The following is a 22,035-nucleotide window of genomic DNA, read 5'->3' as shown; positions in this document are numbered from 1 at the left end:
TGGAGATAACGACTCCTTCTACTCCTGCTTTGCCAGCACCAACTTGAAGGAAAAGCGTAGGCATTTCCCTTGGAACTTTTTCCATATTTGCAGTGCTATAAATTTGTGTAATGATTCTGAACAAATTCTTCTCCTTTTGTTACTGAACAGTGGGTTCTTTATGCATTCCTGTAAGTCCATTAAGTGCCTCATAGTTGTGCAACCTTCCCTATAGAAAATTATTCACAATGAATTAGCTATTGAAATCTTTTAGGATTTACTAATCTAAATACTTACATTAGAGAATCTTTGTATAACTACTGACATTCTTATTACTATAGACATTCCTAAACCAAATGCATCAATGATCTTAAATCTGTAATATGTTTTATTAGCAATGAAAAATATAACGTCAAACTATGGGTGTGGCAATTTCTGAAGGCTTCCTGTCTTTCCCCTCCCTTTGAAAAGGAAAAACGCACTCCACATAAATTCACCTTGGACTATACAGATTATATCAAAAAGTATAACCACCACTCCAGAGTTCCCATATAGCATAAGAAATTCAATGGGTCAGGTACGGTAGCTCATGTCTGTAATCCCAGCACTTTGAAAGGCCGAGGCAGGAGGATCACATGAGCCCAGAAATTCAAGATCAACCCGAGCAACATACCGAGACCTCATCTCTACAAAAAAAACTAAAAAATTAGCCAGGTGGACGCCCGGTAGGCTGAGGCAGAAGGACTGCTTGAGCCTAGGAGTTTCTGAGACTGCAGCGAACTGTGATGGCAGCATTGCACTCCAGCCTGGGTGACAGAGCAAGATACCTTGTCTCTGAAAAGAAACTTGTCGACAGGAAATGTGACTGATTACTAAAAGCACACAAATATACAAAATAAACATGACGAAGTCAACTCTGGCATTTTATTATCTCGCCCCCTAAAGTACACAGTCCTCACTATTTATTAAGTTAACATTCACATTATGTATATATTTCTCTCCACTGGCAAAAATACCCTTTAAAGTTTCCAAATTAGGCACATGATTATAATAAACATACACTAAGAGCAAAATGTGAAAACAAGCACAGTGATATATTTGCTTCAAAAGTTGAATACCAGGTGCTAAATCATAAACAAGTTACATTGCTTCTCATTAATATATTCTAAAATAATTTCCAAATTCATTGCAACCTCTCTAAATATTTGTTGGCATAAGCAAAACCTTAGATACACTCTCCAAACAAATTATTAAAAATTTTAAACTTAAGTTAAATATTAATAACAAAATTTCTCTTAATAAGGCCATCCCAAATATTCTGGGATGAAAGGATTACAACATCTCTAATTTTTTTGTTTGTTTGTTTTTTTTGAGACAGAGTCTTGCTCTGTAGCCCTGGGTAGAGTGCTCTTGCATCAGGCTAGCTCACAGAAACCTCAAACTCCTGGGCTCAAGCAATCCATCTCGGCCTCCAAATTAGCTGGGACTACAGGTGTGCACCACTACACGCAGCTAATTTTTTCTATTTTTAGTAGGGATGGGGTCTCACTCTTGCTCAAGCTGGTCTCAAACTCCTGAGCCCAAGTGATCCTCTGGCCTTGGCCTCCCAGAGTGCCAGGATTATAGGTGTTAGCCACCATGCCCAGCCATGTTTAATATTTTTTAAATACAGGCAAATTGCCTTTATCTTCATTAAGTGAAAAAAAATGAGGAAATTCTCTTAGAATTTTCTATCTGAAAATTCTAGAAAAGAATCAGCATAATAAGTCTTTGAATATCTGACAAAATTACTACTTTGCAAATTTCACCATAGACTATACTAGTGTTCTTACAACTTATAAGGGTATGTGCTTACTTATATCAGTTTAGACCACCAGTATAAACAAAGCTGTTTAAGTTAGTCTCAAAAAGTTACACATTCTATCACTCTATCAGACAATTCAAGTTATGGGAAAGAATATTATAGTTTAAAAAGAAAAGAATACATGTTTTGCAAAGATTTTCTCCCAGCCTGTGGCTTGTCATTTCATTTTCTTAAATGTCTCTGACAGAGCATAATTTTTTTAATTTTAATAAAGTACAACTCTGCAATTTTTTCTTTCAAGGATTGTATTTTTGGTGTTGTATCTTAAAACTCATTGCCAAACCCAAGGTGCCCTAGACTTTCTCCTATGTTGTCTTCAAGGTGCTTTATACTTTTATATTTTAAGGTCTAAGATCCATTTTGAGTTAATTTTTGTGAAAGGTATAGGCCTACGCTTTTGCGTGTGTATGTGTTCAGTTGTTGCAGTATCATTTGTTGAAAAGACCATCCTTTCTCTATTGAATTGCCTTTGCTTCTTCGCCAAAGCCCAGTGGACTCTAGTTGCGTGAATCTATTTCTGGAATTTCTAGTTTGTAATATTGATCTATGTGTCTATTCTCTCACCTATAACCACACTTTTTTGATTACTGTAGTATTAAAATAAGTTTTGAAGTCAGGTTCTATCACTCTGAATTCCATGTTTTCCTTCAGTATTTTGTTGACTATTCTTGGTCTTTTTCCTTTCCATATAAACTTCAGGATCAGTTTGTTAAAATCCACAAAATAACTTGTTAAGAACACAATCACTTAGGAATATGTTGAATCTACAGATTAAGTTGGTAAGAACTGACATCTTGCCAATATTAAGTTTGTCTATCTATGCACATGAACTATCTCTCCATTTACTTAGAACTTCTTTGATTTCTTTCATCAAAGTTTTATAGTTTTCCTCTTATAGATCTTGTAAATATTTTGTTAGATTTATAACTAATTGTTGTGGGATTTTTGTTGCTAGTGCAAATGGTATTGTGTTTTAATTTCAAATTCCAATTGTTCACTGCTGGTATATAGGAAGCAACTCACTTTTGTATATTAATTTGATATCCTGCAACCTTGCTATAGCTGCTTATTAGTTCCAGGAGGTTGTTTTCTTTCAGATTTTCTACACAAATAATCATATCATCTATAAAGATAGCTTTATTTATTCCTTCCCAGTCTGTATACCATTTAGTTTCTTGTCTCATAGAAACAGTTAAGACATCCTTTCCTTGTTGCAGGTCTTAGCAAAAAAAAAATCTAGTTTCTCATCACTAAGTCTGATACAGAGGTAGGGTTTTTTTTTATTTTTTTTTTTATTTTTTTTTTTTGAGACAGAGTCTCACTTTGTTGCCCAGGCTAGAGTGAGTGCCGTGGCGTCAGCCTAGCTCACAGCAACCTCAAACTCCTGGGCTCAAGCAATCCTTCTGCCTCAGCCTCCCAAGTAGCTGGGACTACAAGGCGGTTTTTTTTTATTATTTAAATAGATTTATCAAGTTGAGGAAGATTTTCCCCTTTTCTTATTTTGCTGAGAATTTTTATGCTAAATAGGTGCTTTGACAAATGCTTTTTCTGTATCTATTGATGTGATCATATGGATTTTCTTCTTTAGCCTGTTGATGAGGATGAATTGCATTATGGTAACACTGACCTCATAGATTAAGACATATTTCCTTTGCGTCCATTTTCTGGGATGCTAATTTCTTCCTTAGATGTTTGGAAGAATTCAGTGAGCCCATCTAGGCCTGGTGCTTTCTAATTTGTAAGGTTCCTAGTTATTGATTCAATTTCATTAATAGATATGTCGTTTCAGATTATTTGTTTCTCATTGTGTGAGTCTTGGTAGTTTATACCTTTCAAGTAATTGGTCTATTTCATCCAGGTTATCAAATTAAGTTCCTTTATCCTTTTAATCAGTAAATAAAAGGATCAGTAGTAATGGCTTCTCTTTCATTTCTGAAATTAGTAATGTCTTTTCTTTCTTATTTAACCTAGCTAGAGGTTTATCAGTTTTACTGATATTTTCAAAGAACCAGCTTTTGGTTTTGTTGATTTTTCTCTAGTAATTTCCTGTTTTCAACTTTATAGATTTCTGCTTTACTTCTTATTTCCTTTCTTCTGCTTGCTTTAATTTGCTCTTTGTGTTTTTCTAGTTTCCTAAAGTGGAAGCTCAGATTATCGATTTTTGATCCATCGCCTTTTATATTTAATAATATATGCTTTCAATGCTATAAATTTCCTTAAGCACAGTTTTCATAGCATCCCACAAATTTTGGTAATTTGTATTTTCATTTCATTCAAAATATTCTAAAATTTCTCATTAGATTTCTCTTTTGAACCCATGTGTTATTTAGATAAGTGTATTGTTTTCTCTCAAATATTTTGGAGTTTTCCAACTCTCTCTGTTATTGATTTCTAGTTAAATACACTGTGGTCACGGACATACTTTGTATGATTTCTATTCCTTTAAATTTGTTAAGGCATGTTTGATGACCCAGAATGTGGTCTATCTTGGTGATTGTTTTGTGTGCTTGAGAGAAGGTGTAATCTGCTGCTCTTGGAAGAAGCAATCTACAGGTGGCACAACCAGATTGATGGTGCTTTTCAGTTCAACTATGTCCTTGATGATTTTCGGCCTGCTGGATCTGTCAATTACTGACAGAAAGGTGCCAGGTTTCCAACTATAATAGCAAATTCATCTATATCTCCTGGAAGTTTTATCAGTTTTTATCTCACATATTTTGATGCTCTGTTGTTAGGCACATACATATTAACACCTAAGGTGGTTAATTGCAGAATTAAACATGTTTATCTTTATGTAATGCCCTTCTTTATCCTTGATAATTTTCCTTGAAGTCTGCTGTGTCTGGAAATTAATACAGTCATATGCTGCATAATGATGTTTTAGTCAACAACAGACCACATATACAATGGTGGTCCCAAAAGATTATAATGCTGTATTTTTACTGTACCTTTTCTATCTTTAGATACACAACACTTACCATTGTGTTACAATTGCCTACAGTATTCAGTACAGTAACATGCAGTACAGAGTTACAGACTAGGAGCAGCAGGCTATACCATATAGTCTAGGTATATAGGCTATATCATCTAGTTTGTGTAAATACACTCTATGTTTCTACAATGACAAAACTGACTAATGATTTATTTCTCAGAATGTATCCCTGTCATTAAGCAACACATGACTGTATGGCCAGTCCTTTTTTCTTTTGATTAATGTTAGCTTAGTGTACTTTCTCCATCCCTTTATTTTTAATCTGTCTGATCTATGTGTCTTTGTATGTTAGGTGGATTTCTTTTAGACAACATAGAGTTCAGTATTGTTCTTTTATCCACAGAGGTAGTCTCTTTTAACTGGTATATTTAGACCACTAATATTTAAAATTATTACTGATACAGTTGAATTAATACTACTACACATTTGTTACCGTTTTCTATTTATTACCCTTGTTCTTTCTTGTATTTCACTCTTTCTTGACCTCTCTGGTTTTAACAGAGCATTTTATCTATTTTTTTTTTTTTTTTTGTGGGACAGGGTCTTACTCTGTTGCCCAGGCTGGAGTGCAGTGGCATAATCATAGCTCACTGTAACTGTGAACACCTGGGCTCAAGCGAGCCTCCTCACCTCAGCTTCCTGAGTAGCTAGGACTACAGGTGCCTGCCGCCATGTCTAGCTAATTTCATTTTTATATTTTGTAGACACAGAGTCTTGCTATGTTGCCCAGGCTAGTCTCAAAATCTTGGCCTCAAGTGATCCTCCTGCCTCAGTCTCCTCAAGTGCTGGATTACAGACATGGGCCACTGTGCCCAGCCTCACTAAGTATTTTTTATGATTCTATTTTTTCTCTTTATATATAAATACTACTTTTAACAAAAGGAAAAAACTTTTCTAGTGGTTGCCCTTGAGTCTGCAATACACATTTACAACTAATCAACATTCTCTTTTTCAAATAGCACTGTACCACTTCCCAGGAAGAGGTACTTACAACTGAGTATTACCAATTCCTCCTTTCCATCCCTTAAACTACTGCTGTTAATCATTTCACCATCCATAAGCTATAATCACCTAATACACTGTAATTTTGGTTTAGTGAACAATCATTAGCTGTTAAATTTTTTAAAAGATTTTCTTTTACCTTCATTCATTCATTCTCTTACATGCTTCCTTTGTTTATTTAGAGTTTCTGACCTCTATCACTTTCCTTCTTTCCAATAACTTCTTTTAACATTTATTACAAGGCAAGTATACTGGTGACAAATTCCCTCAATCTTTGTTTATCTGATAAAGTGTTTATTTCTCTTTCATTTTTAAAGGATAATTTTGTTGGATAGAGAATTCTGCATTGGTGGATTTCTTCTCTCACCATTTTAACTAATGAAGTCTAGTAAGGCTGGAAAATAGAGAACAAAGGAGAATGGAATAAAAAGAGATTGGAAAAGTGGGCAGGAACCAAAGGGACTTATAAACCAAGTTAAGATGTTCAATTTTATACCAAGAGCAATAAAAGGCTCTTGCAATGAAAGATGTAAGAAAAGAAGTTACATCAATCTGAAATTTTTCTTAATATCACTATGACAGGAGGGTAGAAAATGGATGTAGAGGTGGTGAAGGAAATGATGCAGGGAAACAAGTTAGGAAACTCTTGCAGCAATACAGGCATGATGGTGTACTGGACCAAGGTAGCAGCAGTGGAAATGTAGAGAAATGAAGAGATGTGAGAGATGCTTAGCTTAAGATAATCAATAGGATCTGATGACTCAATCAGAGTTCTAGGGGACAGGAGAGAGAAAAGAATTGAAGCTGACTGCCAAATTTCTAGCTTGGGCAACTTGGTTACTCTCTATCCTCACTATTAGTCCTTCATCCCTGGTCCTGACTTTAAACTAATGAAGCTTCCATTTGCTTTCAGGTTCCATTTGCTTTCTCTTAAATTCATAGTGTACAACATTTCCAAATTAATCTCTAAAAACAGTTTTTATCAGGTTATTCCTCTGCTCAATGAGGAATAACAAATCTAAAATTCTTTGTGTTTCCAATAGTTCTTTCTTGGATTTTACAAACAATAAGCAAAAGGGTATAGTGAGATATTATACCAGAAAAGTTTATTAAAATAAATCAGAATTGGTCCCAATGTTAGATTAAGACATACAGATACGAATGTCTGGGAAGGTCACAAAACTTTTTGAGGGCATAGGGAATCAACTGTACTTTAGACTAAAAATTATTCTGACAACAGTGCATAAAATTGATGAGAGCAACTACTCTTCAATTCTCTTGAATATATACCTAGGAGTGGAATTGCTAGGTCATATGATAACTTTATGTTTAACATTTGGAGGAAGTGACAAACTATTTTCCAAAATGGCTGTACTGTTTTATATTACCACTAGCAATGTATGAGGATTCCAATTTCTCCACACTCTTACCAACATTTATTCATCTTTTTGATGGAGTATAGCTGTCCTACGAGTGAGTGTGAAGTGGTATCTCATTGCGATTTTTATTTGCATTTTCCTGATGGCTAGAGTTGTTGAGCATGTGCTTACTGGCCATTTGTGTAGCTTGTTTAGAAAAATGTCCATTCAAATCCCTTGCCTGTTTTTTAATTGGATTGTCTTTCTCCTTTATATTTTTAAAGTCTAATGTTAACATAATATCATAACGTCACCAGCTCCCCACTCTACCCTGAAGAAGGACTTTATAATTCTAATACTCCTACTAACTGCTCCTAAATTATATATTATGAATGATTCGAATTTTAATTCTGCCCTTTAATTCCAAAATAATAGATTACTTATTCAGATAATATTTATTTAGATTTAGCTATACATTTCTTTGATCATTTATACTTCCTTGTATCTCAGACTTTAATCCTGGAATAATTTTTTTTCCTGACATATTCTTTAGAAGTTCGTTCATAAAGGTCAATTAGTAGCAAATTCTTTTAAGTTTTTGTCATTGTGTTACCCTCAATCTTGAAAGTTTGGTCAGAATATAATTCTATAATGACAGTTATTTTCCTTTAGCACTTTGAAGATATTATTCCATTATTCTGTTTTCTGTTGTTGGTATTAAGGACACTGCTTTCAGCATAACTATCATTCTCTTGCAGTTGATCTATTTTTTCTCTTTGCAGCTTTTAAGCTTTTTTCTTTGTCTTTCCATTCTGCAGTGTCACTGTAATGTGTTTAGGTATGGGTTTCTACTTATATATTCTATTAAACTTTGTGTTTCTTTCTCTATAGATAGACTCATATTTTCCATCAATTATCTATTACTCTTGAAATATTGCCTATCCTTCATTCTCTCCTTCTGAAATTCCAATTAGACATATGAAACTCTCTTGTCCTATTCTACATACATCTTAACCGCTCCTTCATATTTTCCATCTCCTTATCCTGGGCAATTTCTTCAAATCTCTCTTCCAAGTCACTGATTCTCTCTTGAGTTATATCTCATGTGTTGATTAATCTATGCATTGAGGGTTTTTTTCTTTTAGCAATTATATATATATATTATTTTTTTAATTTTTAAAAAAGAGACAGGATCTCACCTTGCTCAGGTTTGTCTTGAACTCCTGAGCTCAAGTGATCCTCCTGTCTCAGCTTCCCAGAGTGCTAGAATTACAGACATGGGCCACCACGCCTGGCCTCTTTTAGCAATTATATTTTATTTCTAAAATTTCTATTTGATCATTTTTATGAGGTTATCATTTTTCTCTTTAAACATTTCAAACACAGTTATTTTATAGTCTGAAAATTATATCCCAATATTAAGAATTAAACCCTGTTAGGGATCTAAATCGCTTTTCTTTTTGCTAACTCACTTACATAGTTTGTTCTTTTGATTACTGAAAAATCTTTGTGAGCTCATATTTGGTTGATTTTAATCTGCAGAATTTCTGGATTAATTCAGTCCTCCAACCTTGAAGCTTGCCCAAGTCTTAGTCTATATCCCAGAGGTATTAATAATTATAAGCAATTTGCTTTAGGGTCATCCCACTTTTCCAATGTGCTTAATGCTCATCACTCCATTTTCACCTCATAGTTTTGTTTCTTTATTTTAGCCAAGGAAATAGGGTAGCGAGTCTCTTTCCCTTAGAAACTTTGCAAACCCAGCAGTGCAACAAAAAGGTAGCAAGAATATCTAAATAGCTCCAGAATATCAGGTTCACTATACTGCTGGCAGTATAAATCATCTTTTTTTTTGAAAAAAACAAAAAACTATTTCTGCCTAATTTTTCATTAAGAAAAATTTCAAACACACAGAAAAAGCTAAAAGACCATTACAATGTACACATGCATACCTCTGCCTAAATTTGACAACTGTTGATATTTTGCCATATTTTTGTGTGTATGTGTTTTTGCTGAAGTATCTGAAAGTAAGCTGCTAATACCATGACTCTTCATCCCTAAATATTTCAGAATTCATTTCCAGTTAAGGTCATCCTCTTATATAACCAATACTATTGTCTCACCTAAGAAAATTAACAAAAATTTCATAATATCTAATATCCAGTCCATATTCAAAGGTGCCAAATTATCCCCAAAATGATTTTTGTAACCCTTTTTCAAACCAAGATTCCAACAGGATCCATGTACTACATTTGGTTATTGTCTTTTTAATCTAAAACAGATTCCTCTACCTCAATTTGAGACGATAGTGTCTTTTTGAAGAGTCTAGGTCAGTTGTCTCATAAGATATACTACATTGTTTGTGTAATTACTTCCTCATGGAGTCATTCAATTTGTTCTTCTATCTCCTATATGTACTATAAATTGGAAGTTAGGTATATAGGCTTGACTAGGAGATGACCCCTAGTTTCCTCCATTGTAAAGGTATATTTGCCCTTTGCAATTGTAAATAATCTGTGGCACCATCCTTGGCAACAAGTGAATATCCTATTCCAAAGTAATCTTTCACCTAATGGTTTTAGTATCAACTGATGATCTTTGCTTAAATCTATTAAGGTTGCAAAATAGAGATTTTTTTTAATTCCTTCATTTTCATCTATAATTATTGGCTTAAATTTTTTGGTGATGAGTTTTAAACTCCACCCGCTCAACATAGACACTTTTTTTTTGAGTGTCCTTCCAGACTAATTAATTTTTGATGCTTTAACCAGTTGGATGGCCCAAGTAGCTTTTAAACTTATTCAAAGATGCTCCTCATATTAAGAAAAAAGAACATTAAAACTAAAATCAGATAATTTTTCAAACCTTACTACCATGGAGCAAAATTTTGATAATATACTTCACTGGCAAACATGTGAAAGAAATAGGAGCTCTTTATTATGAATGGAAGTATAAACTAGTAGAGTCTCTTTTGAGGACAAGTTAATTTCAAATCCTACAGATTTAACCTATAGATATTCCCTGCATATATGCACAAAGTATAGAAGTATACATAAGTATATTCTGTACCTTGTTTTTAAGCTACAGCTGCTAGAATGGGCTGTACTATTTTTAATAGCACAAAATTGTAAAATATACATCCATCTTCAGGACATAGGCTAAATTATAGTACTTCTATGTAATAAAGTATGATGGAGTTTAACATTTTTTGATATGTAATAACTTTAAGATATATCATTATGGCTTGACTTAATCTCCTAATTTTCTTTCCTTGTTCACCCACACTGACCTTGTTACCCTTCATCAGACACATAATCACACTCCTAGCTCCAGGGCTTCTATAATTTTCCCACTGCTTGAAATGTACTTCCCATAGATAGATATTTGCTTGGCTCATTCTCTCACTGTATTCAGGTTTTTGTTCTTTTTTTTTTTTTTTTTTTTGTGACAGAGTCTCGCCTTGTGTCCCAGGCTAGAGTGAGTGCCATGGCGTCAGTCTAGCTCACAGCAACCTCAAACTCCTGGGCTCAAGCGATCGCCTCAGCCTCCCGAGTAGCTGGGACTACAGGCATGTGCCACCATGCCCGGCTAATTTTTTCTATATATATATATATATATATATATATATATTAGTTGGCCAATTAATTTCTTTCTAACTTTATAGTAGAGACGGGGTCTCGCTCTTGCTCAGGCTGGTTTTGAACTCGTGACCTCGAGCGATCCGCCCGCCTCGGCCTCCCAGAGTGCTAGGATTACAGGCGTGAGCCACTGCGCCCAGCCAGGTTTTTGTTCTTATATCATGGTAAGACAGACCTTCCCTGACCTATCAACAGTCCTATTTCCCCACCCCTAACACTCTCTAGTCCTTTATCCTGCTTTACTTTTCTTCATAACTTACTGACATGTTTACTGGTTTATCCATTTATTATAAATCTCCTGCAATACTAGAATTGTCAGCTCCAGTGGACTTTATTTGCTTTGTTCACAACTATATCTCAATGCTTAGAACAGCACTTCCATAGTGAGTAAAGATATTTTTTTCATTCACATGTACAAAAGCCATGGCTCACAACAGTGTATACATTATGCTATATTCCTGTATGTGCATAAGGTATCTTTAGAAGAATATTCAAGAAACCAGCGACAATAGTTGTCCCTAGTGAGGTAAACTGGGAGGGTGGGGAGTAATGATGAGGGAGACTTACTATAATGTATATACTTTATCACCATCTGAATTTTAAACCATGTGCATCACTAATAACATAAAAAAATTAATTTTAAAAATTTAAGAAAATATACGTCTAAAGGACATCTTAATTTAATCTGCTGCCCCTTTTTATATTTTCCAACTTAATGCAGGTACCCTTCTTCTTAACAAAATTTTTAATACTTTAACTTTTTGTTTGATAGGCTCATTCACTAAACAAGTCAGACAAGGCTGTTTTGGGTGTTGTGAAAGAAGTACAACCAGAAAGTAATCACAGTCAGCTATGAAGTCAAGGTGAATATTTTACTCATTACATACTATTTAAATGACTAGAAAGATACACATCAACATGTTAACAATGATGACTTCTCATTAGACAGCTAATGGGTTGTTAAGCTATCTTAGACTTTACTTTCCACAGTAATCATAAATTACTTCTATAATCAGAAAAAACTAAGGCACTTTAAAAAATTCAAGGCTTAAATAAATATTTATACTTAAAATAACAATTCCTTCCTAACATATAAATATTTTCTATAAATGTGACATTATAATAAAAATGAAGAAAGACATTTCTTAGTCAACATAATCAACATTTTTCTTAGAATTCCAAAAAATAATTCCACAACAAAATTCCTCAGTATCATATTAATTTTAACCCTTCAATATTCTTTTCCTTATATCTTTTCTTATTCTTCCAGATTGGCGTACACAATCAATATAATTCTATGCTTAAGCACAGACAATTCTGAAAATGTGATCCTTTTAAAGGATTTTAAGTTAACCATGATTTTTAGTTCTTTTAAAATCTTTAATTTCTCATTTTCTTTCTAGTTCTGTTTCTTCCTCTCAAGCTATACTTCTTAACACTTTAGAACCCATATTTTTATAGAAGACATATCCTTACAATAATGGTTTTAAATTTCTTTAAAATTAATAATTTTCACTAATTACCAATAAATGTGCATATATTCCCATGGAAAATTCTCCTTTCATAAAATCATAGGTTGTAAATGCTGAAATAACTTCAAGCAATTTTGTTTCAGGCATAAGAAGTACCATCATTTCCACTATACAGATGAAATACTTAAGGCCTAGAAAGGTTTGGTAAATTGTCCAAGGTTACCTAGCTATTTAGTAATGAAAGAGAGTAAGAAAAGAGATTAGAGAAAAGCTCTCCTTGTTTTTCACTGCAGTACTCTTTCTACTACATTTCATACCAAGTTTATAAATTTCTGAGAGGAAAAGAATAAGATGATAGCTAAGTCCACAGTATGCTGTGTGACCCCATACCCAGAAATTCTTCCCATCATTGCTCCTTTATTACTATTACATAGATTATAGAAATGTCTTCCGTATTTGTTAAAAGCAGCAACAAACCTAATAATAGACCCCATCTTGGCCTCAGCTGTCCGCCAGTAGAGAGTATGAATTCCTTGTTGGAAGTCTGTGAAGCCAATCTACAATATAATTGTAGCACTGAAAATTAGCTACTCTAATTTTCCATGTTTGTGAGTATATTCCTTTAATAGAAACTATACCAGTTAATGCTTGAGTTCTGTGAATCAGAGTTCTACTTCTTCAATTCTGTAAAATAACATTTTAAAATTAGGACTATCTGCAGTAAAATAAACTACATAAAAACAATAACATAAGATAAATCTTAATAGCATAAAGGGATAACATAGGATGTCACTGGACTCTGAGCACTACTGGAAAAAAAGTTGTTTTGCTATAGACGTTTTTCATTTCACAATAAAAATCAATAAGAAAACCGTATATTTGTATACATTGTTACTAATGACTATAAATGTATTGCACTGTACAACTCTCATGATTTTAAAGAGTACATACCAACAGTTTTTTGCCGTACTATACTCCTTGCCTTTTCGGTTCCTGGGGAACCAGTTGTTGTTGCACTTCTCTGTCTCATTGGGGCTTGGCCAGGCTGATCGCGACTCCATCCTCTAGAAAATGACTTGTCAACTGAAACTTTCTGAAATTCATGTCCAACTCCTAGAAATGCAGATTTTCAATCTCAGTATACTGTTACCTAATCGCTAAAATCTTCCAATTATGTGTGCTATCTGCCTCAGATTCTTACACTTGCTCATAAAAATTATAAAGTAACAAGATAAAATGTTGTGTATTATAAAGTTTTGAGGCCGAGTGCAGTGGCTCACACCTGTAAATCCTAGCACTCTGGGAGGCCAACGCGGGTGGATGGCTCAAGGTCAGGAGTTCAAAACCAGCCTGAGCAACAGTGAGACCCTGTCTCTACTAAAAGTAGAAAGAAATTAATTGGCCAACTAAAAATATATAGAAATATTAGCAGGCCATGGTGGTGCATGCTTGTAGTCCCAGCTACTCAGGAGGCTGAGGCAGAAGAACTGCTTGAGCCCAGGACTTTGAGGTTGCTGTGAGCTAGGCTGAGGCCATGGCACTCTAGCCTGGGTGAGTGAGACTCTGTCTCCAAAAAAAAACAAAAAAAAAAGTTTTGAGCTTCATTTTATGTAAAAATCATATTCCAAAACTGATGCAGAATTTTAAAATTATACCATCAACAATAAACTACTATAAATTCTCTGCCGCCCACTTGCTTTATAATAGAAATGAAACATCCAGACAGCAGAAAAAGACAGGAAATGAGCTAATCAAAGGGCATCCTGTGGCGATGGTTACTAAATCTCTACCTGCTAATATAGCCACTAGGGAAATAAATAAATAAGTAGTTGGAGAACATACTTAATACCCTGTATATATTATAGGGATGAATAATACAGGGATTACACATATGAATGTGACACAAATGTAATCTCTAGGTAGTAACTAATTTTTAAGAATGTAAAATGCTAATAAACCAAGGATTATAAAAATATATGTTAATGATATTATACTACAGTCCCACCCCCTTTTACCATTAGACAGATACATATTTCACATCTAGGGAACATCTGCCTTTAGTTAAAACTAAGTAAATTCAAAAGAATTTTTCAAATATTTATTATATACTTTTAAAATAAAGTAATATGAAATAATCTCAGTTCTAACAAAAAATTGCTTATGATAAAAAGGAATGACATTTTATAAATTTCCATTTTAGTTAATTATTAAAAATATTTAAGATTCTGAATTAGTTTTTTATTCAAAGATGTACAAAAAAATTTATCTCTTATCAAAATTACTATTTTTTTTTTTTTTGAAACAGAGTCTGGCTCTGTTACCCAGGTAGAGTGCCGTAGTGTCACAGCCTAGTTCACAGCAACCTCAAACTCCTGGGCTCAAGCAATCCTTCTGTCTTAGCCTCCCAAATAGCTGGGACTACAGGCATTCGCCACCATGCCAGGCTAATTTTTTCTTTTTTTACTTTTTTTTTTTGAGACAGAGTCTCACTTTGTTGCTCAAGCTACAGTGAGTGCCATGGCGTTAGCCTAGCTCACAGCAACCTCAAACTTCTGGCTCAAGCAATCCTGCTGCCTCAGCTTCCCGAGTAGCTGGGATTACAGGCATGCACCACCATGCCTGGCCAATTTTTTCTATATATATTAGTTGGCCAATTAATTTCTTTCTGTTTATAGTAGAGACAGGAGTCTCGCTCTTGCTCAGGCTGGTTTCAAACTCCTGACCTCAAGCAATCCGCCTGCCTCGGCCTCCCAAAGTGCTAGGATTACAGGCGTGAGCCACTGCGCCCAGCCCAGCTAATTTTTTCTATATATTTTTAGTTGGTCAATTAAATTCTTTCTATTTTTTAGTAGAGACGGGGTCTGACTCTTGCTCAGGCTGATTTCAAACTCCTGACCTTGAGCGATCCTCCTGCCTCAGCCTCCCAGAGTGCTAGGAATACAGGCATGAGCCACTGCACCCAGCCCTCCTATCAAAAATACTACTGATTTTAGGTTAAGAAAAATTACAGGGTACCTGCATGTTTTTTTCTTGGAAATTTTAAACCTCCAGGGTAACTGAAGGCGAGAATAAATAAGAACAAAGATGACCTTCATCCTCACCCCTTTCCCCCTGGCTTGTTTTTCCCCTGATTCAATTATTGAAGTAAAATTTTTTTCATATATATATATATATGTATATATATGAATATAAATATATCTGTGAACAACTCTTACCTTTCCCTTTGTGCTTTTTTTGCTTCTGTTCACTCAGTTTATCCAATGGTAAATCACTGAGATCCAAACTGTATAAATTCCTAGCTAAAACTTTAGTTAATGTCTCCATTGTCAGTGACCACTCAGTGGCCAACTCTTCCCAATAGGTCAATGATGACAATACTGACAGCAAGTCATCCCAAAGTTCTCGGGAGATGTACACATTTAGATTTGCTTTGATCCAGGCAACTATAAGTGTCTATAAAGACAAATGATCAGAAATAACCATAAAATGCATTTAGTGTGTGACTTCAAAATCAGATATTCAATTTAAAAAATCACCTAAAAACAAGCAGAATTGTAAAGCACATAATAGCTTTCTTCATAGATAATACTTGTAAAAGTAATTCATGCAATCATTAGTATCCATTATAAACTTCACTTCAACAACTGCCAACCCTGAACACTCCAGTAATCCAAACCAAAAAGAAATTTCCCTAAAGTTATACTTATCCTTCATGCTATACTATATTAATGTTAAATAAAATAAATCCTGTTTTAAAAGAGATGAAAGTCTCCATACTATTAAGTATTGAAAATGTTGAGTTGCTGAACTAAAAAAACCAAAACCTACATTCTCAAATTAAAGATGGAAATCACTATATAATTTGAAAATTCCATTTACTATTACAAAAAAAACAAGGTATATTTTTTATTCAGACTATAAAAGTTATTTCACATAGTAAGATAAAATTGTATCTTTCTGTAGCTCCCACCATTGGGTTAGTTCTAACAATGAGGAAACATGAAGAGGGAAAAAAAACAGCCAATAAAGTTAAGAGGAGTTTAGATAATACATGTAGTTAGTTTTAAAGGATTTTTCACCACCATCATAGAATTTTAGGTAAATGGCTAATATCTAGAAATTATAAATAAAATTTCAAATAGTCACACAACCAAGAATTAGATCTGAGATGGCTTTTATCTTTGACATTAAGAAATATTTTATCTATGTATTTACATTTCATGTGTCATCTTCAGAAAATTGTTTTTCTATTTGCAAAGAATCCATAATACATTTGAAGTCAACACTTTGTCCTCAGGTTGGAAAACATAGTATGTAATTCCTGTATAATCAAACTACCACTGATACTTCAAATTAAGAGAGATTAATAAAGTCTTATGGAACAGAATGATAAGAAAGAATCTTGATTACTCACTACTTTTTCATTATTACAGAGCAATATAAAAAACAGTTTTTCCTAACAATCCTGTAGATTTGGAAATTCACAAAGCAAACAATCAGGCCATTCATTACCCTTGAAGCCCTCTGCCAGCTTTTTGCAACTGTGTGCCACACAAGACATAAGATAAATATCATCACTCTGTTATAACACTTTTTTCACAGACCTGGTATTTCCTCTCTTATACTAGGTTGTGAGTTAGTATGTATGGCAAATAGCCTATCTAGATGAGCAACTTTTAATTTAGCTATACAAAAAAAATCCTTTAATATAAAATGATCTCAGATTTAAAGTTTTCCCAGGTAACAAGTTCAGGATTCAGTGAATCTTAAAAAAAAAAATACATATCTATCCAACTATTTATCTATTTTTAAGTTTTTATTGCCTGGAAAAGTGGTCCTGCAAGTCGACCTGCCAAAGTCATATTTTTTTTCCCCTGGAACTGTAGAAAAGCTTGTGATGGCATCTTCAGTACAGACTCGGTGACTCTGAGCAACACAAGCAGCATCTGTTCCCTTAAAGTAAAAAGATTAATTAATATTTCCTTATTGCATATATTTGCTTTGGGTTAATGGTTAACTTTGAAATTAATATTTCTTATAAATAGTGTTATCTTTGGAATTACTAAAATATCAAACATCTCTGAAAGACAATTTCAAATTGTTAGAGTTCTTTAAATATTAAAATTTAAAATTCTATTTTATATAGCAATATCAGCCAATTTAAACCATTTGTCAGCCACAATGCCCTCTCATTAAATAAAAATCTATCCAAAAGCTAATGAATTGGGGGTGATAATGTGTAGACTGCACCCATTTCAACCACAAATCAAGCGGCAATCTTAGAGAGCTGTCTGAAGAACACTCACCTATTACAATATAGTTCTACCTTGATGCTTGTCCATCTGATCTGTTTATGGAATGGAGAACCAGATATCATACCAGGCTCAATTACAAAAACTACATTATATCTTAAGATTAATAGATCACAAAGAGACTGATAACTAATCAAAGACTATTACTCTATTGCTTCTTTTCATCCTTTTTACTCTGGCCATTTTTTAATCTTTTGTTCTCTTTGTATACTGCATGTCAAGCCAATTCTAATATTATCCTTATCTTGCTACTTTCTCCAAGATGCTTATTATTAAAACCACAAAGCTACCTATTTGCATCTGATCTTTCAAAAACTGATTCAACCGCATATATATAAAAATTAGGCCGGGCGCGGTGGCTCACGCCTGTAATCCTAGCTCTCTGGGAGGCCGAGGCGGGCGGATTGCTCAAGGTCAGGAGTTCAAAACCAGCCTGAGCAAGAGCGAGACCCCGTCTCTACTATAAACAGAAAGAAATTAATTGGCCAACTGATATGTATATAAAAAATTAGCTGGGCATGGTGGCGCATGCCTGTAGTCCCAGCTACTCGGGAGGCTGAGGCAGAAGGATCGCTCGAGCCCAGGAGTTTGAGGTTGCTGTGAGCTAGGCTGACGCCACGGCACTCACTCTAGCCTGGACAACAAAGTGAGACTCTGTCTCAAAAAAAAAAAAAAAAAAAAAATTAGGCTAACGGGAATTTCAGTTGAAGGTATAGCCAGGCTAGCAGCCAAGTCCCTATTACAGCCTCCTCCTCTTTGGCTATTTTGCAGGCCCATTCAAGGCATAGCAATACCTGGTACAGTCACTCTAAGAAATGTGAAAGAGGCAGCAAAAGATCATAAATCTAGATATCATGGTTTTTCTAAGAAGTGAGAGCAGAATCAAACGGAAAACTGTCACTCAATTTAAAATATCCTGAATTGATTAGCAAACAAATGTATGCAGTCATTCACAGAATAAAAACCAGAGGTGCCACATTTGTAACCTTATGTTTCTAGCTTAGCTATCTGAAAATGAAGTGCTAATTGAAATCAACTACATAGACAGTACAGATTTTCCAAAAAAATCTCTGACTGTGGTCAAACTACAACTCATACATAAGACAACATTTTCACTTTTGTATATTGTATTTGTAACACAAAAATTATGATTTTAATTATAAAGAAAAGATTTATAAATTCAACATAAATATGTGGGTAAGCACCCAAAATGCTATTTCTTCAAGGGAAATTGAAAAATTAAGAAAAAACTCTAAAATTGTGTTCTACATAGCAAGTCTCTCACTATAACCTGGCTCTTTAATAATTCAAAGAATATAGAAAAAAAAAAAGGACTAACAAAAGAATGGTACAATGCAGTATAGTTTCTGGCTAATAATGACGTGGCTCTGAAATCAGAAAAACTACAGTTCAAATCTCTGCTCACCACTCACTAGCTGTGTGAACAACGGCGAGTTACTTATTTGTGCCTAAGAATTAACTCATGTAAAATAAGGATATTATGCATTATAGGGTGCTGCAAGGATTAAGAAACGGCACATAAAGTGCTTAGAAAGATACCTGGCACAAAAAAGTGCTCCAAATATGTTAATAATAAGTACCTCTACATGTAATTCTATTACTATTATTAGTAAAGAATTTTTTTCAACATAAAGCCATTTTTCCATATGTAGCAAAACATAAATTAGGCATATCCTTTGATCAAGTATTCCTATTTTTAAAGAATGAATCAAAAGAGGACAATTATATATATACAAGAATATGCATTGTTCTCTCTTCCCCCCAAAACAAAAAGAAATAACGACATGTCCATCAATAAATGACAGGTTAAGAAAATCATGGTACATACATATGATATGTATGTACTACTATGTATGTACCATGTAACTACATGTATGGTTTGGTGAGCCAGATGTTCAAAGGGCAAACAATAATTCATCAAAGGGCAAACAATGATTATCTTGAGAGAGTAAGTTTTTGAACAAATTTTTTCTTTTTTAAACTTTTCTTTGTTAGAATTTTATGATAAACATGTATCATTTTTACAAAAATTGTAGAACTACTTTCTCATCTCTCCCAAGTCCATTTTTCAATTCAATTAACAAATATTTATAGACTACCAACAATAATATAATGTACTATGCTTAAAAATGTAGAAAATATAAAAATAAGACAACCAGTATATATCTACTAGGGTCTCTTAATTCGGTGAGGTAAACTGACATTTTTATAAATATCTTAGGGATGACAATTTTTATGAAAACTATACAGATATAAAAATATAAAATGAAAAAAGTGAAGAAAAAAGTTCATATAAGGCCATGCAAAAAGAGGAAGTTAAATCTAAAAGATAGTTGTGGTAACAACAGGATAAGATGGCAGAAACTAGATATTGCTAAAGAAAAGTTCAGAATGTGATCACTAAAGAGCAATTTGATAAACCTGAAAAGCAGGATCCTACCATTCAAGGTGTAAGTTAGACTCAAGACAGGAAAACTAGCCAGGAGCCTGACTGTACATGATGGCTCTAAATGCCAGACTAAGGAATGGGGCATTCACACATTCAATCACCTACTTATTCATTTATACATGCATAAATTCATTTATTCATACATGCATGCATGCATTTATTTCTTGGGGGAAAAGGCTATAAAGCTACCATATATTCATTGCAGAAAGACAGTCTAAGGGGTTGTGTGGAAGTCTGAACAAAGATGTTTGAGATAAAGTGAAAAGGACAATTGTCACTATGATTATTACATAAAATATTATTCCTTTATTCAATAAGAGCCCATATAATATTGTTAACAGCCCTGTTCCAGACACTATTCCTCTAAAAATTACTATACTTGTGTATACAATAACAAAAACACTCTATATATAAATGAAGATTGTTTACCAAGTCTTTTTGTCCATTGATACTTGCACAACCATGTACCGATAGATGTTAAGAATGCGTTTACACATATCTGTGTGCTCATCCAGAAGATTTTTTATTTCATTTGCAGGTTCAAGAAGAAATATGTTTGATGAGTTTATAATAAACACCTAAGACAAAAGAAAGTATCAGTAATTTCAATGGCAAATTTCTTATTCAAAGAGAAATTAACTTAGATGCTGATCACTAGATTGCCTACAACCAAGTTAAAAGCACTATGGGTTAAGTCTAGCCCTGCTTCTACCACTGACTTAATATAAGAAACTTAAACCCATTACACCTATTTTTATATTTATCTAGACAAATATAAAATTACTAGAAGGGATCCAAAGAAAATAAACAAGGTGTAAAAACAGAATTTCTAAACTGAGCAGCTTTAACATAAAATGAAAACAACAATGAATAAATAAAAATAGTTTAGGATAAATGATGACACCTAAATCCGAAAGAATATTCTGAGTTGTTCAAAACATTTTATCCTCTTTTTCTTATTTTTATGTGTATATATCTGTTGTGGTGACAACAGACTGCATAAACAGATATCACTATAAATAATATTACTGAGGATCCATCAATATGTATCTTTAAGTAAATTCATTATAATCAACTCATTAACTATATGTCATTATAGAGGACAAAGTTAATACAATGGCAATAGCTGCACAGGCTATCAAGTACACTTTAGGAGAACAGAACTTACTTATTGTGAACTTAGGACATTTACATCTTCTATTCCCTCATTCTGATTTAAAGCCCCTTGAAAAACTACATAACAAATTAACGGTTGTAAAATCATATAAGAATTTTTTTTTTTTTTTTTTTTTGAGACAGGGTCCTCACTCTGTTGGCCAGGATAGAGTACAGTGGCGTCATCATAGCTCACTACAACCTCACACTCCTGGGCTCAAGGGATCTTCCTTGCCTCAGCCTCCCAAGTAGCTGGGAGTACAGGTACATGCCACCAAGCCCAGCTAACTTTTCTATTTTTTTGTAGAGATGGGGTCTCGCTCTTGCTCAGACAGGTCTCAAACTCCTAACCTTAAGTGATCCTCCTGCCTCGGCTTCCCAAACTGCTAGGATTATAGGGGTGAGCCACCATACCCAGCCAGAAAAAAGAATTATTAAGCAAACTTTTAAAACAGTGAAAAGAGCTAATTCTGTAAATCTAGCAATACTGACCAAGAAAAGCAAGAGAGAGGCATAAGCATTAGAACATTAGAAATAAAATAAAGACATTACTATAGGTTCAGCAGAGGATTTTTAATTAACTCACTTTATACCAATAAAATTGAAATTTTAATGAAATAGATTATAGGAAAAAACATAAATTGCCAACACTGACTCAAGAAGAAATAGAAAAGATGCATATATGAGTACCATGAAAGAAACTGAACTGGTAATCAAGGCCTCCCTGACCCATCCCTGAACAACAGGCTAGACAGCCCTGCAAAGTTTTGCCATACCTTCATAGAAGATGATT

General features: G+C 33.9%; 1 protein-coding gene across 9 annotated transcripts in view; it reads right to left on the bottom strand.

Moving 5' to 3' along the window:
• Nucleotides 1–22,035, bottom strand: part of RALGAPA1 (Ral GTPase activating protein catalytic subunit alpha 1) — a 225,162-nt gene that overhangs the window by 142,714 nt on the left and 60,413 nt on the right. For all 9 annotated transcript variants that reach the window (XR_012919733.1, XM_012736523.3, XM_012736520.3 and 6 more), the window contains exons 13-16: nt 20,517–20,665; nt 17,129–17,258; nt 15,521–15,758; nt 13,257–13,418 (exon numbers count right to left, since the gene is read on the bottom strand). Coding sequence is in view for 8 of the 9 variants with exons in the window: in XM_012736523.3 (XP_012591977.1) it covers nt 13,257–13,418; nt 15,521–15,758; nt 17,129–17,258; nt 20,517–20,665 (679 nt within the window). In the remaining variant the exon portion in view is untranslated. The remainder of the gene's footprint in view (nt 1–13,256; nt 13,419–15,520; nt 15,759–17,128; nt 17,259–20,516; nt 20,666–22,035) is intronic.

Source organism: Microcebus murinus, chromosome 6, assembly GCF_040939455.1.
Source record: "Microcebus murinus isolate Inina chromosome 6, M.murinus_Inina_mat1.0, whole genome shotgun sequence".
Lineage (NCBI taxonomy): Eukaryota > Metazoa > Chordata > Mammalia > Primates > Cheirogaleidae > Microcebus > Microcebus murinus.
Note: the sequence above shows the minus strand (reverse complement) of the source record. Positions and strands in the feature narration are given on the sequence as shown.